At 38.5% G+C, this 16,329-nt stretch overlaps 1 protein-coding gene across 1 annotated transcript in view; it reads right to left on the bottom strand.

Annotated features, from left to right (window-relative positions):
* LOC124280029 (hypoxia-inducible factor 3-alpha-like) overlaps positions 1–16,329 on the bottom strand; it is a 158,727-nt gene that overhangs the window by 140,891 nt on the left and 1,507 nt on the right. The window contains exon 2 of the mRNA XM_046715907.1: positions 6,081–6,152. Within this exon, the coding sequence (XP_046571863.1) occupies positions 6,081–6,152 (72 nt within the window). The remainder of the gene's footprint in view (positions 1–6,080; positions 6,153–16,329) is intronic.

The raw sequence follows: 16,329 nt of genomic DNA, 5'->3' as shown, positions 1-16,329 counted from the left end.
GGGTCTCAATAATCATACGAACTAATATAATTATGAGTATGAATGGCTATAAAAGAGTTAACTATCATAGGTGTTGCAAGACTTTTTTACATGTGTATATGTATGAATCAGTGATAAACAAAACCTCCACACACACACACCCTGGATATTAACTAAATGATTTGCACGTAACCCTTCACAATCTTTTCTCATTTGTTGAGATGGCTACACAATTAAATGACAGTGAAAACCCACTTTTGTCCGCTGCTGGATGCCAAGCCCTGTAAAGTGAAATCCTGAATGCCATAGCGCAGTATGCTGGATGTCACGAAATGTTATCTGGTACACCAACCCCAATATTTCAATGTCAATATTTTTCTGTCCGCATTCTTTCTTTCATAGAGCAACAACTGAACAAATTATTCAGCCTTAAGCTCTAGTTTGTCTCACAGTCCCTGAACCACATTATTGTCCCTACTCACGTAGCCTTCCCTGCAATGCTTAAGTCCTAAATGAGGCAAGTCTAGATTCCCCAGGTTCAGACGATGGATGCTATTATTCTACACAGACATACAAGTGATGGCAATATCTCCTGTTACATGTAAGATTAGAGTGGATCTTCAGTCCACACAGTCAGACATGTTGCAGTTACATAACATTTTCCCCAACTCTGTCTGGTACCTGAAGCCCAACAGACATATTTGTACAGCCTTCCTCGAATAATATTTGTAAAGGGTGTATTCTTGAATACAGACCTCGAGTATATTCTAGTCAGTCTCACAGTCCCTGAACTGCATTATTTCCCTACTGCCTAGCCTTTTCTGCAATGCTAAAGACCTAAATGAAGCAAGTCTAGATTTCAATTTCATCTCATGCTGATGGGACTTTTGTGATCAATATTATTAAGCATTAGTCTATATGTCAATCAAACTTGCACCAAAATCAAACACCAGAGGATGACATGACAATGAGACTCTGGCATGGATGACATAAAGTAGATTCTGCTCATAAGGACTGGCAGGAAAAGTCCCATACATGCAGACATTTAATGACGTCTGCAGAGCATGCAGCTGTGCATCAACACACAATGCATTTTAGAAGGTTGTCTTTTGGTCTTATTAAAAGTACAATATTGTAGTACAAGATTCAACACGTGACACTTTCCGAATGAGGTACCCACTCAGCCACCAAAGCGTCCATGAGTTAGCTTCCATGAGTTCATCCCTGAGTTTGTCCATGAGTTCTTCCATGAGTTCGTTCATCAGTCATGAACAAAAGAAATCAACTTTTGTCTGACCTGTGAAGCCATCCCCATGGCCTTAAATTCCAGTGACGGCAAGCTTGTAGTGTTGCTGTTAGTTCTGGGAATAACAACGAACATCTGATAGGTTGTCTGGCTCTTTTCCCAGCCCATTTTAGGTGATTTCAGACCATTTTGTTGGACAAGCGACAAGCCAGTCTGTTTTCAACACGCCACATGACATGAACAGATGAAGATTTCTGATTCTGAATAGGGCTGAGTTGACACCTGGTCATCCTGAACACTGACCATCCTCAACATCATCAGTTTACTGATGTTTTCTGGTCACTCGGTTGATCTCTTGCAATCAATGACATGCCAGCATTCCACATACCAGTAACTTCCCATTTCTAATCAGTTGTCAGTTGAGGAAGACCCATATTTGTTAATAAGCAATCAAATCAATTGACTCTCCAGGTTGTCTAGCTGTAAGAACAGCTTACAGAAACTTAATATCTGCTTAATGACTGGGACACGACTTGCATGTGATACTTGCCTTTCATCGTGCATATCTAAAATGAATGTGTGGAAAACCTGAAGGGTCTCAATAATCATACGAACTAATATAATTATGAGTATGAATGGCTATAAAAGAGTTAACTATCATAGGTGTTGCAAGACTTTTTTACATGTGTATATGTATGAATCAGTGATAAACAAAACCTCCACACACACACACCCTGGATATTAACTAAATGATTTGCACGTAACCCTTCACAATCTTTTCTCATTTGTTGAGATGGCTACACAATTAAATGACAGTGAAAACCCACTTTTTGTACGCTGGATGCCAAGCCCTGTAAAGTGAAATCCTGAATGCCATAGCGCAGTATGCTGGATGTCACGAAATGTTATCTGGTACACCAACCCCAATATTTCAATGTCAATATTTTTCTGTCCGCATTCCTTTCATAGAGCAACAACTGAACAAATTATTCAGCCTTAAGCTCTAGTTTGTCTCACAGTCCCTGAACCACATTATTGTCCCTACTACGTAGCCTTCCCTGCAATGCTTAAGTCCTAAATGAGGCAAGTCTAGATTCCCCCAGGTTCAGACGATGGATGCTATTGTTCTACAGACATACAAGTGATGGCAATATCTCCTGTTACATGTAGATTAGATTGGATCTTCAGTCCACACAGTCAGACATGTTGCAGTTACATAACATTTTCCACAACTCTTGTCTGGTACCTGTAGCCCAACAGACATATTTGTACAGCTCGAATAATATTTGTAAAAGGGTGTATTCTTGAATACAGACCTCGAGTATATTCTAGTCAGTCTCACAGTCCCTGAACTGCATTATTTCCCTACTGCCTAGCCTTTTCTGCAACACTAAAGACCTAAATGAAGCAAGTCTAGATTTCCAAGGTTCTGAATCTCCAATCTCACTGGGTCTTCTTTTCAATTTAAATGGGTATATTTGTAATTATCAAAAGTATACATATTCAGAGAATAAGAGTTAGTCCACCTTCAGCTCAAGATCATGCATGGTCATGCATCTTATGTTAAAATCCCAGTCTGATCTACTTGCACAGCTGTGTACACTGATACGACACAGGAGTTGTCAAACTGACAAATTAAGTGGTATGCCGGATGCTGCTTGGTTGGCGCCCTCGTAAATAACGCTACATACAGCTACACACAGGTACATTTACATATGTGTTTACTAATCAGAAGAGAAGAATAGTCAGCCATCAACTAACAACTACTGAATTGCCTGCTGTTTGTGTCGTCTGCTTCGTCTGCCTGTCACATCAAAATGCAGGGCTAATGGCTGTCTTTGACAATGAGTTTGCAATGGCTTTATCACTCCGGATATTGAAAATCTTAGTTCTAATCTAATCTAATCATTTTGTATAGCGCTGAAAGGTTCCAGGTATACTGTTCACTGGCGCTAGTTGACTGTCCTAATTAGACATTTCTGCATGTGTTTCTGAAGGCACTTTGGGTTGCTGTTGCATGGTGGTCAAAGTGGGTGAGTGAGTGAGTGAGTGAGTGAGTGAGTGAGTGAGTGAGTGAGTGAGTGAGTGAGTGAGTGAGTGAGTGAGTGAGTGAGTGAGTGAGTGAGTGAGTGAGTGAGTGAGTGAGTGAGTGAGTGAGTGAGTGAGTGAGTGAGTGAGTGAGTGAGTGAGTGAGTGAGTGAGTGTTATATAGCCATATTAAACTTTGATCCATTGATCACTTTCACCACATGCAATAAAGATTAAAAACTGAACTCAGGATATAACATGCCTGTTAAGAACCAAAAATTACAATGATACCTTTGGATATAGTCCTGACAATTCTTGTCCTACATTATCAGTTTGTTAAACTCTACAATTACAAGTTTCAGATCTTGCTTTTGTTTCATGTTAATATGGGACAAATAATTTGTCTGTATTTCACTGGCTCGATCTTTGTTCAGTCAACAATTTGTTTCTGACAGGCTCAATCCATCCCACACTTGAAAATAATCACTACGTTTCTGACCATTGCATACACTAATAACCTCACAGCTACCTGACACCTGACCACCACAAATACAGCACAATACTAAGTGCCTTCTGACAAGATACTCTTTGGAAAATAAACAATACCCAAAACTCTTGCAGGCTTCTCAGCAACTATAATACAACGTCAGAGGCTTTTTCTTCCTGTTGGTTTTGTTTACTGCCATAGCCAGAATAGAGATGAGAAACACACAGTGAGTGAGTGAGTGAGTGAGTGAGTGAGTGAGTGAGTGAGTGAGTGAGTGAGTGAGTGAGTGAGTGAGTGAGTGAGTGAGTGAGTGAGTGAGTGAGTGAGTGAGTGAGTGAGTGAGTGAGTGAGTGAGTGAGTGAGTGAGTGAGTGAGTTTTGTTTTTTTGTCGCTTTTAGCAATATTCCAGCAATATCACGGTGGGGGACACCAGAAATGGGCTTCTCACATTGTACCCATGTGGGTAACAGAACCCGGGTCTTCGGCGTGACGAGCGAACGCTTTAACCACTAGGCTACCCCACCTCCCATGTGAAACACACAAGTAACGTGGTTGTCCTTATCACAGACTATGTAGCACCTGATAATCAGCACTGTGTATCACCTGTGTGGAGACTATGAGAACACACACATGGATATCAGGAATCCTACAGGTGTTCCTGATCTGACAGTGACATTCTAACTAAACTACAGTGTGTTGTGTAATCTGATTTAAAAAGTTACAGAGATCCCTGTTACAGTTATATACAGAGTTACTATAGAAGTCCATGTATACTACCCATCAAAAGTTTAGACTCACTTAAAGCATTCACTATATGTTATGTATATATATATGGTTACATTGAAGATGAATTTCTCCCCTAACTTGGGGGAACCAACTGCAAACCTTATGCAGATGAATTGCATGAGGATCATGCATCAAATGGCAGTAAAGCATGTGCAAATATCATGCATGTGAACAGCTGCGTTTTGGTGTAAAGTTTTGTTAAGAATTCACCAATTTTCACTGAGTTTCATCATTTATTGAACTCATGACAATAATCTTTTCAACGTTACAAATTTGTTTTACAATACATCAGTTCACGTGTAAACAGTACCATTGAACAGTATGGAATATTTTGCAAAATCTAGTTTAGAACAGTTGACTGAAGTAAGTGGCTAAATTTACACTAGTGAGTCTAAACTTTTGATGGGTAGTATATATAATGTGCTACAGCCAGTGTGCAAAATACACATTATGTTTGAAAGTGCACATAAACTCTCCAAATCATCATCATCAAGCGATATACAGAAGGTCTATGTGTCTACAGTGATGTACAGAATACCTCAATACAATCCCCATTATATTTTACATTGCCACCAATCCTGAACAAACTCCATGAACATAAGCACAGAAAACCAACCTCTTGCACATTCTTCAACGTCTATGGGTCTCGGTAGGAAGAGAGTGGGGATTGTTTTTACGCTTTTAGCAATATGCCAGCAATATCATGGCGGGGGACACCAGAAATGGTCTTCACACATTGTACCCATGTGGGGAATCGAACCCGGGTCTTCGGTGTGACGAGCGAATGCTTTAACCACTAGCCAGCTACCCACCGCCCCTCTCGGTAGAAAGTGACAACATGCACACAATTGCTTACAATATATGCAAGTTTCCTAGATATGAACCCACAAACAAATAGATATATGGCTGACAGTTGATGTACAATCCATGTGAATAAACAATATGGATTAGTACCATCTAAATAACTGCAAATAAGTGATTCTAGACATATAAATGTCATAGTAAGCCTTTCAGAAAGGTTTTCCAAAATTTGTCATCATGACTATAAATTTCTCTTGCCAATATTGACTTCTACACAGCAGTTTCTTAATACTTTTACTGCTGAAAATTCTATTTTTATTGTGTGGACATGTCTCCATGTTAATGACGTTCATTAAAGAATTTAGCAAAATTCATAAATAGTATTTTCAAAAACTCCTGATATGCATTTGCTTGCATGATAATTGATTGTAATTGTACGTATATTGTACATCAAATAAGATAATTTATTTAATTATGATGAGTTTCTGTATATTTTTATTACATTACAATATATTTGTAATTCATCATTTACTTTTTTATGCCTTTGCCCATCTTATAACTTTTGTTTTTATAATTTAATATTATAGCTCATGTAACCAAGTTAAATAAAGAACTTGAACATGAACATAATTACAGAGGGTGTCCTCCTATCATTGAACATAAGATAACAGTTTCGTGTCAGTTGTTGACTCAGAGCATTAAGCTGTGGCTGCAAATCAATGGTGGAATCAATTAATTGATGTGGTATTTTACCTGGTGACTCCCCGGGGTCTGGGTTCTGCATCGTCTCTCCCATCACCACAACGTGGCATAGATGGCTTCAACCTAAAACCAACAACAACTATAACAGTATCAGGGCTATCAATGCTGTCTAGCTGTGATTACTGAGTGCAGCAGATCAGAGAACGGCTAATTGATGCTTTTACAATACAGGTAAAAGCCTTTTAATGAATTAGAGATAGGCTGACTGTGTCGGACATGTTTTGGTTTGCGTGCTTGATTTTAACTCCACGTCCAGCAATATTCCAGCTGGATGAAGGCATGGAACATGAAACCAATGGTTGATATAATGAGCAACAATGTAAGCTGTCAGGATGCAGTGACACAAAATCAACTGAATTTTCCTTGTCTGACCCCCCCAAAGTTTGTCGACTCTTTTGACAACAATATGTTTCTCGGGGTTGATTCTTCCTGGCTTCCCAACTGGGTTTTACTGGTATGGATATGTATACGGTTCTTCTTTCATGAAGTGGGGTGGTGGGGTAGTCTAGTGGTTAAAGTGTTGGCTCGTCACGCCGAAGACCCGGGTTAGAATCCCAACATGGATACAATGAGTGAAGCCCATTTCTGGTGTCCACCGCCGTGATATTGCTGGAATATTGCTAAAAGTGGCGTAAAACCAAACTCAGTCAGTCAGTCAGTCTTTCATGTAGTGCTGCATTTTGTCTTTTGTTTCATAGAATTAGTGTATTCTACATTCTGGAAAGGCCTGAATTGATCTATTTGAGTGAGTAAGTGAGTTGGTAGTTGAGTGGTTGACTGACTGCTTGGCTGAGTGGTTGACTGAGTGAATATTAATAATAATAATAATAATAATAAATGTGAACTTATAATGCGCCTTTTCCATGCACAAGGCCCATGCTCAAAGCTTAACAAAGTGAGTGGATAATATGCATATATACAATAAGGGACTAGTTGCTAGTCATAATGCAGTGAAAACAGATGAGTCTTGAGAAGTCGTTTGAAGGAATAAAAGTCAACTGATGATTTAATGGTGATAGGAAGAGAGTTCCAGAGTAGAGGGCAGAGCAGACAAAGGATTTCCTTCCAAAAGTTTGCAGTTTGAACCGAGGCACAGAGAGTAGGTTCAGATTCTGAGAACGGAGCTGTCTTTCTGGAGTGTACGGGTAAGAAGTTCTTTCAAGTATTCTGGGCCTATGCCATTGAGGCATTTGTAGACAAAACACAATATTTTAAAGTCAATTCTTGATTTAACAGGCAGCCAGTGGAGGTTTTTCATGACAGGTGTTATGTGGGAGCTTTGAAGTTCTGCTTATGATTAGGGAGGCTGTATTTTGGACATTTTGCAATTTTGATAGCAGCTTCTGAGAAATACCAAAAGGAGGCTATTGCAGTAATCAGTTCTTGATATAACAAGTCCCTGGACCAGACCGTGTGCTGCATCACGACTGATGAGATGGCATATTCTGCCAATGGCTCGTAGATGAAAGAAGCATATTCTGCAGAGTTGATTTACATGAGTGTCCATCGCCAGGTGTGAGTCAAGTGTAACTCCAAGGTCTTTAACAGAGTCCACTGCATGTATCTCTGCATCTGCTACCAGAACAGTTTTGGTGGTAATTTGTTTTGCATTTGCCTGGATCCAATAACCATCACCTCAGTTTTGTCATCATTTAACTTTAGCAAGTTGTTTGTCATCCATGACTTAACATCTTTAGTACAGTCTGTTATTTTATGAAGACCAGTGTGAAAGTCCTTGGGAGTTGAGTTTTTCTGAAGTTGGGTGTCATCTGCAAACGAATGATGGCTAATGCCATGTTTGTCAATTACGTCTGCAACATCGGTCGTGTATGCTATGAAAAGAAGCGGACCGAGTACCGATCCCTGGGGTACACCACAGTGGACCAAGGAGGTTTGTGATTTGATGTTATCTAACTGGACAGTCTGACTTCTGCTTTCGAGATAAGATTGTAACCAGATGAGGGGTACCCCATGGATTCCAAATTGGCCCTTGAGTCTTTCCAGAAGGAGTTGGTGGTCGATTGTATCGAAGGCATCAGAGAGGTCAAGCAAGATAAGAGTAGCTAGTTTGCCTTCATCAACAGCTGTAAGTAAGTCGTTGGAGACTCTGAGGAGAGCTGACTCGGTGCTATGATTTGATCTGTAAGCGGACTGGAATTTATCCAAAAGTGAAAAGGGAGAGAAATGATCCCTGAGTCGAATATTGACTGCTCTCTCAAGTATCTTTGATATAAACTTCAGATTAGAGACTGGTCGAAAGTTTTTAAGCAAGTTTGGATCTAGGTTATCCTTCTTTAACAGGGGGATAACAGTGGCATGTTTGAAAGAATCTGGGAAAACACCACTTATCAAACTACTGTTCACCATCTTTGTGATAACTGGGAGCAGCAAATCCAGGAATTCTTTTACCAGAGATGTGGGAATCGGGTCTAATTGACAAGTGGTCGGCTTGGATCCAGAAATGATCTTCTTGATGTCGTTTTCAGAAAATGGAAACTCCAATAGTGGTATACCAGAAAACTGTGTATCAGTAGGAGTATCAAACTGGAGCCTAGTACCTTTCAGTGTTGAATGAATTTTGTCAATCTTGGCTCGAAAAAAGTCATTAAAGGAGTCAGGAAGTTCATCAAAAGGTGGAGTTGAGGGTAGATTTGATCATGCTTTTTCCCAAGAAGGCTATTTATAAATTTATGCATTTTCCTAGGATTATTTTAATCTCCTCGATAGTGGACAGACAATAGTTCTTCTTAGCATGGGCTATGTGTTTAATCATGCTATTCCTCGCTTGATAATACATCTGACGATGAACTTCTAGTCGCGGTTCACGCCAAAGTCTTTCAGATTTACGTTTCTGAATTTTTAAGCCCAATGGACTTCATCATCATACCAGGGAGAATTTGACCGCACAACAACAGTCTTGCTAACAGCAGGAGCATGCTTGTCTAGGATTGCAGAGAGCGTATCCTGATAGAGATCTGCCAGAGCCTGAATGTCGTCTGGGGGTTCACACACCAGACTTGACTTGGCAAGATCGGCCCTGAACAGGTCCTTATTGATTCGTTTATAATTTCGACAAGTTATTGTTTTGATGACATTTCCTGGTTTTGAAAGTTTTAATTGCCTATGTGACAATCTGCAGTTGAGCATGAGTTTAGTTTCATGCTGCTTTTAGCAATATTCCAGTAATATCACGGCAGGGGACCCCAGAAATAAGATTCACATACTGTACCCATGTGGGGAATGGAACCCAGGACAGGCAGGCACTTTAACCACTAGACTACCCCACCACCCCCAATCTGCATTACGATCAGTTATTGCTCCAGGTGTATGTTTAACACTGGCCATATTACTCTTGATGGAATGACAACTTTCACTATGCAATAAAGACTAAAAACTGAGCTGAAGATTTACCATGTCTGCTAGGAAAACAAAAAATACCCATGATACCTTGTGCTATATTCCTGATTTAACATTTTAATACACAATGCATTCTGAGTGAGGCAATGAGTCAGTGGTTGAGTGAGTGAGTGAGTGAGAGACTATTCTTGACTTACTGTTGCCGCATGGCAGGAGTACCATAGTCAGGCAACAAACACTTGGAGTGAGTGAGTGAGTTTAGTTAAACGCCAAACTCAGCAATATTCCAGCTATATGGTGATGGTCTGTAAATAATCCAGTGATCAACAGCATGAACATCGATCCACGCAAATTGGGAACCGATGACATGTGTCAACCAAGTCAGCAAGCCTGACCACCCGATCCCGTTATTCGCCTCTTACGACAAGCACGAAGACATGGGAATCATGAGTGTGGTAGGTGCTGCTACTAATGGAGTCAGACCTGCTTACTCTTTTAACAAATTCAAGGTGTCATCATTGGCTTTCACTGATTGATTCATTCTCAATATTTTCACAAGTATTTTAATTTGTTTCTGCTGACAATCATTACACTGTCTGAGTATCATTTTACGCCGCTTTTAGCAATATTCCAGCAATATCACGGCGGGGGACACCAGAAATGGGCTTCACAAATTGTACCCATGTGGGGAATCGAACCCGGGCCTTCGGCGTGAGGAGCAAACACTTTAACCACTAGGCTACCCCACCGCCCCAACAGTCATTACACGAATGGACATTATATGATTATACAATATTATCCTGGAATGTCTTCTAAAAGGAGAAAATGACTTGTACTAAAGCAAATCTTTGCCATTTATTGCATAAAACCATTGACATTGATATAGAGGGGAGACTACTTTGCAAATCAAACTTGTTTCACCAGCAAAATGAGTTATACTAAGAAATATATTTCATTACCACTTAGTCTCTGTCACTCCTGATTATCAATAGTATTGTATGATCTTTCATGCCTTTTATGGCTAAAAACCTGGGCCATTCGCTTTGGGTTATCATGATGTTGAAAGTGTCCCTGATATACCAGAAATATACAACGACTCTTAACAAATATTATTTTTTTCAGGACATGTCCATGACAACATAATTTTCAAAACTATTTATCTTTTCCAAAACAATTCCAGGCCTATGTGACATATCCTACCATGGATTACACGAGCCCTGTATGAGTGATAGTCTGGCTTTTGCAATTATTTAAAATCTTTGGAACAGTAACAAATCCATATTCATGATTTTTAGGGTTGGAGGATCTGTTGATCAAGAACTAAAAAAAGATAGAAAAACAAATATGTCTCCACCCATTAAACCAGAGTCCACATGTCATGTTTACACAGGAGCAAGCCTGATTCACATTGTGACCCAAATATCAAGATGTAAGCCAGTAGGTCACCAGCAAGAAGCGCTGGTCATCAAGTGACAGAAGGGACCACAAGGTCAGACTCTGGGTATAGATGATCACATTTCAGAGAAGTCAATGACACGGATACCTCCTTATCAATCTTCATGTCATTATTAAATATAATGACTAATATAGGCAAACTAAATCCTCCATTAATTCAAATATCGACATGTTTTATAAGTACTGGTCAAGTTGCCATTTCCTTTTTCGTTAGTTAATTAATTAATTAATTGTAATGAGTATGGGCTACTGTAAAAATGCAACAAAAATAAAAAATTATGAAAATAATAAATCATTTTGACACCATTAAGTAAAGTCTGATATGTTTTTATCAGAAAATTTTAGAAATTTAAACAAAATAATTCAACTAAATGTTTTCTTGCACAGTGGCATTGAAAACAAAACTAACTAAATATGAAGTATCGAAATGTGCTAAACATGACTGTTGGTTAATCTGATGGAATAATTCAAACAATAAAAATGGGGAACTAAATGTGAGTCTCTTTCGACAATGCTAATGGGGTAAGTAACTTAATGTGATAAAATTAAATTCTATTATCTACACTATCTAGCTCTATTGCAGCTTAAAGTCTATTATTCACAGTATCTAGCTCTATTGCACCTCTATATGTAACTTCTATTTTGATGTATTATTAAATTCTATTTAACAATATAATATCTACATCCTACTTGGATGAGCTAATAGTATGAATCGTGACGAACTGACACCTAACTCAAGTGAACTCAAGCCCCACCTAAACTCAACTAAAGTCCAAACTCAAGTCAGACCTTAACCCATGCAAAACCCGAACACAACTGACGTCTAGACTCAAGTGTGACTGATTCGATCATTTCCCAAGTGGTCAAGAGCATTTGGTCAAGAGCATGTGGTCTGACCGCACAGGAAAAGTCATAATCCCCGGTTTTCCACGAAGCATGGTGCATTTACGGGGTCTGTTCGAATATGAACTGCCTGTCTTCAGACCAAGTTTTGTTAAATATACTGGACAAAATAAGTTAGGGATATTGGTATTTTTAAGACTGATATTTTATCAGTGTGTCAATAAGTAAATAGATCATTATTCATAATTTCAAAATTTACATATATCCCTAACTATTTTTGTCCAGTATAATAACTTCCCAACAACAATAGTCATGCCATACTGTGTTGTGTACACAACCCCCAGTAGTAGAGTCTAAGTACACATGTCCTAGTGCTTTCTGTGAGTATACAAATGTCTATGACCATAGTAAACAAACACAGGCACGCATGCTGAAAAAGGGATCTATGTCTTTGAGGTCGGTATCTCAGGGCTCCAAATAATGTTTTCGTGCTTTAAGTATTGACACATGTCACATCCTTCAGTTTGGGTTTTAGTGGTTTTCTTTAGGCAGCCGATATGCGGATGTACTGTATATGAAGTGGTGACCGGCCAAAATCCACACGGACAAAATCCACCCCAAAATTGCCACCCCGGACAAATTCCACCCTTCTCAAATTGCTATCGTTAAAAGTTTTAGTGTGTCCTGATCTTTGATCAAGTTGTTTTTCTCAAGCATTGCAAGCATTGTTTTGATAGCATTTACGTTTTCCTAATTGTCTGTTGTTCCTAGATATTGTTTCAAACATTAAAGGTTTCTCCATTTGTCACATTTTGATCACTACTTAATCCTCTTTCATGTATCATTAAGTAGTCTCACACTTTGATCATTACGTAATCCCCTTAAATAATTAAGATGTTTTTGCAAGCCTGATTGGAGCCCTTTACAGTCATGTTTTGATAGAACATACTTTTTAATGAGTTTTTGGATTTTGTCCGGGTGGATTTTGTCCTGGATTCATATGAAGTGCTTACGTTCCATTAATATAAAATCTTTAAAGATATGCAGGTATGCAAGCCCCCCCAAAAACATTTTATTATGTAATTACACAAAGAGTTGTCATACCATTGTTTTTATACATTTAACATGTATTTGTTCACAAGTAAGTGAAAACATGTTGGAGTGTGGTGATATATTGTATGTATGTTAACAGATACAGAGTTTATCTGGAGCTCTGAAGTCACAACTCAAATGTCTAAAAACAGTGAAGATTTAGGAGTTTTCTACCCTGCATTACAATACTATAGTAGCACGTTTCAAAGACACCTTGGGGAGTTTTGGTAGGTGCTCGAGTTTACGGAAATGCCCAATAACTTTCTGACATAGTCACCACTGCATGCTTTGGAGCTTGACCAACACTCAGCACCAGAAATACAGTTATCTTATAACTATCTATCTAAAAACATTTTAAAAAACAGATAGCTTTATTTAATTTCTGATAAACTTTCTAAACGTGAGTTGAATGTAACATTAATATATTCTCTGGGAGGCAGACATCTGAGGAATTTGTGAAAGCCAGTGCAAACTCATCACCAACGAGCGCATTCCTGTACGAGGAATTCTCAGCAATCTGTATGGAAACCAGGAAATGGCAAAAAGTAAATAGCAGAATGGTTCTGTGTGTATTGCAAATTTCCATGCTGTAGTTTAAGGAAATAAACATATATAGTTTTTTAAATGCAGAGCTCAGTTATCCAAAGATTTAACCATACTAAATTGAATTTGGAATTAAAAAATTTCAATGTACAAAAGGTTTTAAAGGCTCTCTGTTATCCCTAATATTTGAAACACACTCCCTTTGAATTTTCTGTCATAATTGTCTTGGCACACTGTGAATATTGTTGGAACCTATTAGGTCTTCAGTAACCCATGCTTGTCGTAAGAGGCCACTAACAGGATTGGGTGGTCAGGCTCGCTGACTTGGTTGACACGTGTTATCGTTATCCCAATTTCGTAGATCGATGCTTATGCTGTTGATCACTTGATTGTCTGGTCCAGACTTGATTATTTACAGAGTGCTGTCATATAACTGTAATATTGCTGAGTTCGGCATAAAACTAAACTCACTCACTTATACACTCACTAACTCACTATAACCTATCAGCGGAGTTGTAACATTATATTGTATAAATCATTGTTTCAAAATGGCTACCAACAAAATTATTGAGGAAGAAAATTTATTTCATATTAACTGCCAAAGTAATGATGGATATCAAAGGACCTAATAAAACTTAAGTACTTTTTCTTATTTCATGGAAAAATGGCAATAATTCATCAGTATAACATTTATGAACAAGACTCAGGACTGCTCCTCACTAATATGGCAACATTGTATAATACATTGTGAAATATTACCAAAATAGGACATTAACTCATATTGTGTTACAACATTGTAGAACAGGAAATATGAACATTGTTACACACTGAAAGTATGATTCAGTGATCAAGGCAATTTACTGCAACACACTAAAATAATATATATTGTAATAAATGGTTCAAAATTTGATATTTGAGAGGGGAAATGCCAAATATAAAACTTGTGACAGCACAGTGAAAAATGTTTGTAATACAGGTCCAGACAATCCAGTGATCAACAGCATGAACATTGAACTACACAATTGGGATATGATGACATGTGTCGACCCAGTCAGCGAGCCTGACCACCCGATCCGTTTAGTCGCCTCTGACAAGCATGGGTTATTGACAACCAACCCGTGAAGGTCCGGGTTAGAATGAACCTTCAGTAACCCATGCTTGTCGTAAGAGGCGACTAACGGGATCGGGTGGTCAGGCTCGCTGACTTGGTTGACATATGTCATCGGTTTCCAATTGTGCAGATTGATGCTCATGCTGTTGATCACTGGATTGTCTGGTACAGACTCGATTATTTACAGACCGGCGCCATATACATGTAGCTGGAATATTGCTGAGTGCGGTGTAAAACTAAACTGACTCACTCACTACTGACGACCAATTCTAACCCGGATCTTCATGTTAATGCGCCTGAAGGACAGATTTCTTGTGACATTTACTTTATTAAGCACATAATAAATGTGCTTTGAACAACTAAACTGGAAAAACACATGCTGTGAAATAAACAACTCACAACTGAATGATATCATGCTCATTCTGAAGTAGATTAATGATTAGTTTGTGAATATATATCATTTTGATAGAAAGAAATAATTCCCTGAAAACTGAAAAGGAGCCCCAGTAGGATGGGAAATTCAGATCCGGGGAAAATCTACAGAGTCGTGCAAAAAGTATTCAGACACTTGACGTCATTTCCATACACTAACATGTTAATTTAGTGTAGCATAAATAATTTTCATGTATTTAATTTTCGTAAGATCCAAGTCAAATTTTGCACATTTGTGAGGAATCATCTTACCAACAATTACATAATTTCTGTTTAATTTTCCATTGCTTATTTATCAAATGGCAACAATTTAATCAACATATGTACAGTGCCATGAACTCCTTTAACAATGGCCTATGGGATTGTGCATTGTGGAACCATACGTAAGTTGGTAAATGTGATGTCATTAGTTAAATAGTGGTCACAAAACTGAACTTAAATAATGTGCGCAGAGCAGAGATCATTTCAAATTTGCCTGTCAAATTTTACAAAGATCCATCCTAAACTCACTTCATGAAAACTATTTATGCTACACTGAAATAACATGTAAGTCTATGGAAATTACGTCAAGTCAGAATACTTTTTGCACAGGTCTGTAGATTTGCTTCGTTAGGACTTTCCCACAATGGAAATGGCTGGCAGAAGATAACCTATGTGGTTCAGGGACAGTGAGACAGGCTGTATCAGTATGCCACACACTGGGTACTGGAGAAGGGAAAATACTTGATTAACTGAACCGAAGCCCCAGTAGGATGGGAAATTCTGAACCTAGGGAAAATCTATACACGTATTTGCTTTGTTTAGGACTTTCCCATGACAGAAAGGCCTGATGGAAGATAAAACTATGTGGTTGTGTCCACACACTGCAAAAGTATGTCACACACCCGGTACTGAAGCAGGTCAAACACTTTACGCTAGTCAATATTTGTCATTTGTTAAATCTGAGGTAGGTGCGGCTTAACTGTAGATCGGATGTCAAAATGTCTGCAGAGTGTAGATAATACTGAATCAGGCCTACCAAAGAAAACGTTCCCATAGTGCAAAAAAACACAGAAAAGCCCACACTTATCGTGGAAATAGCAACATAAACATAATACCTCGCTACTGAAACAGTAAAAACAGCAACTTTAAATCGCTAACACTGCATCATAAAACGAGGAGCCCGCAACTTTGATTTTGTGCATGCCCACATGGAAGAGGAAGTCTCGACCACATGTTGACATTTTCCAGCTTGGACAAAAGTTACATTCCCTTTTAATATTTTTGTTGTGTTATTTGGCATTTATCATCATGATATTTGTGTGCACACTTGTTTAGTTTACTTTCCATTCGTATGAAATGACTGACAGCAATTATTTTGACATATTTAATATTTTTTCTACGCGAGACGATTCATGGTTGCTCGGA

Source organism: Haliotis rubra, unplaced genomic scaffold (assembly GCF_003918875.1).
Source record: "Haliotis rubra isolate DU_JTF1 unplaced genomic scaffold, ASM391887v1 Scf26, whole genome shotgun sequence".
Classification (NCBI taxonomy): Eukaryota; Metazoa; Mollusca; class Gastropoda; order Lepetellida; family Haliotidae; genus Haliotis; species Haliotis rubra.
Note: the sequence above shows the minus strand (reverse complement) of the source record. Positions and strands in the feature narration are given on the sequence as shown.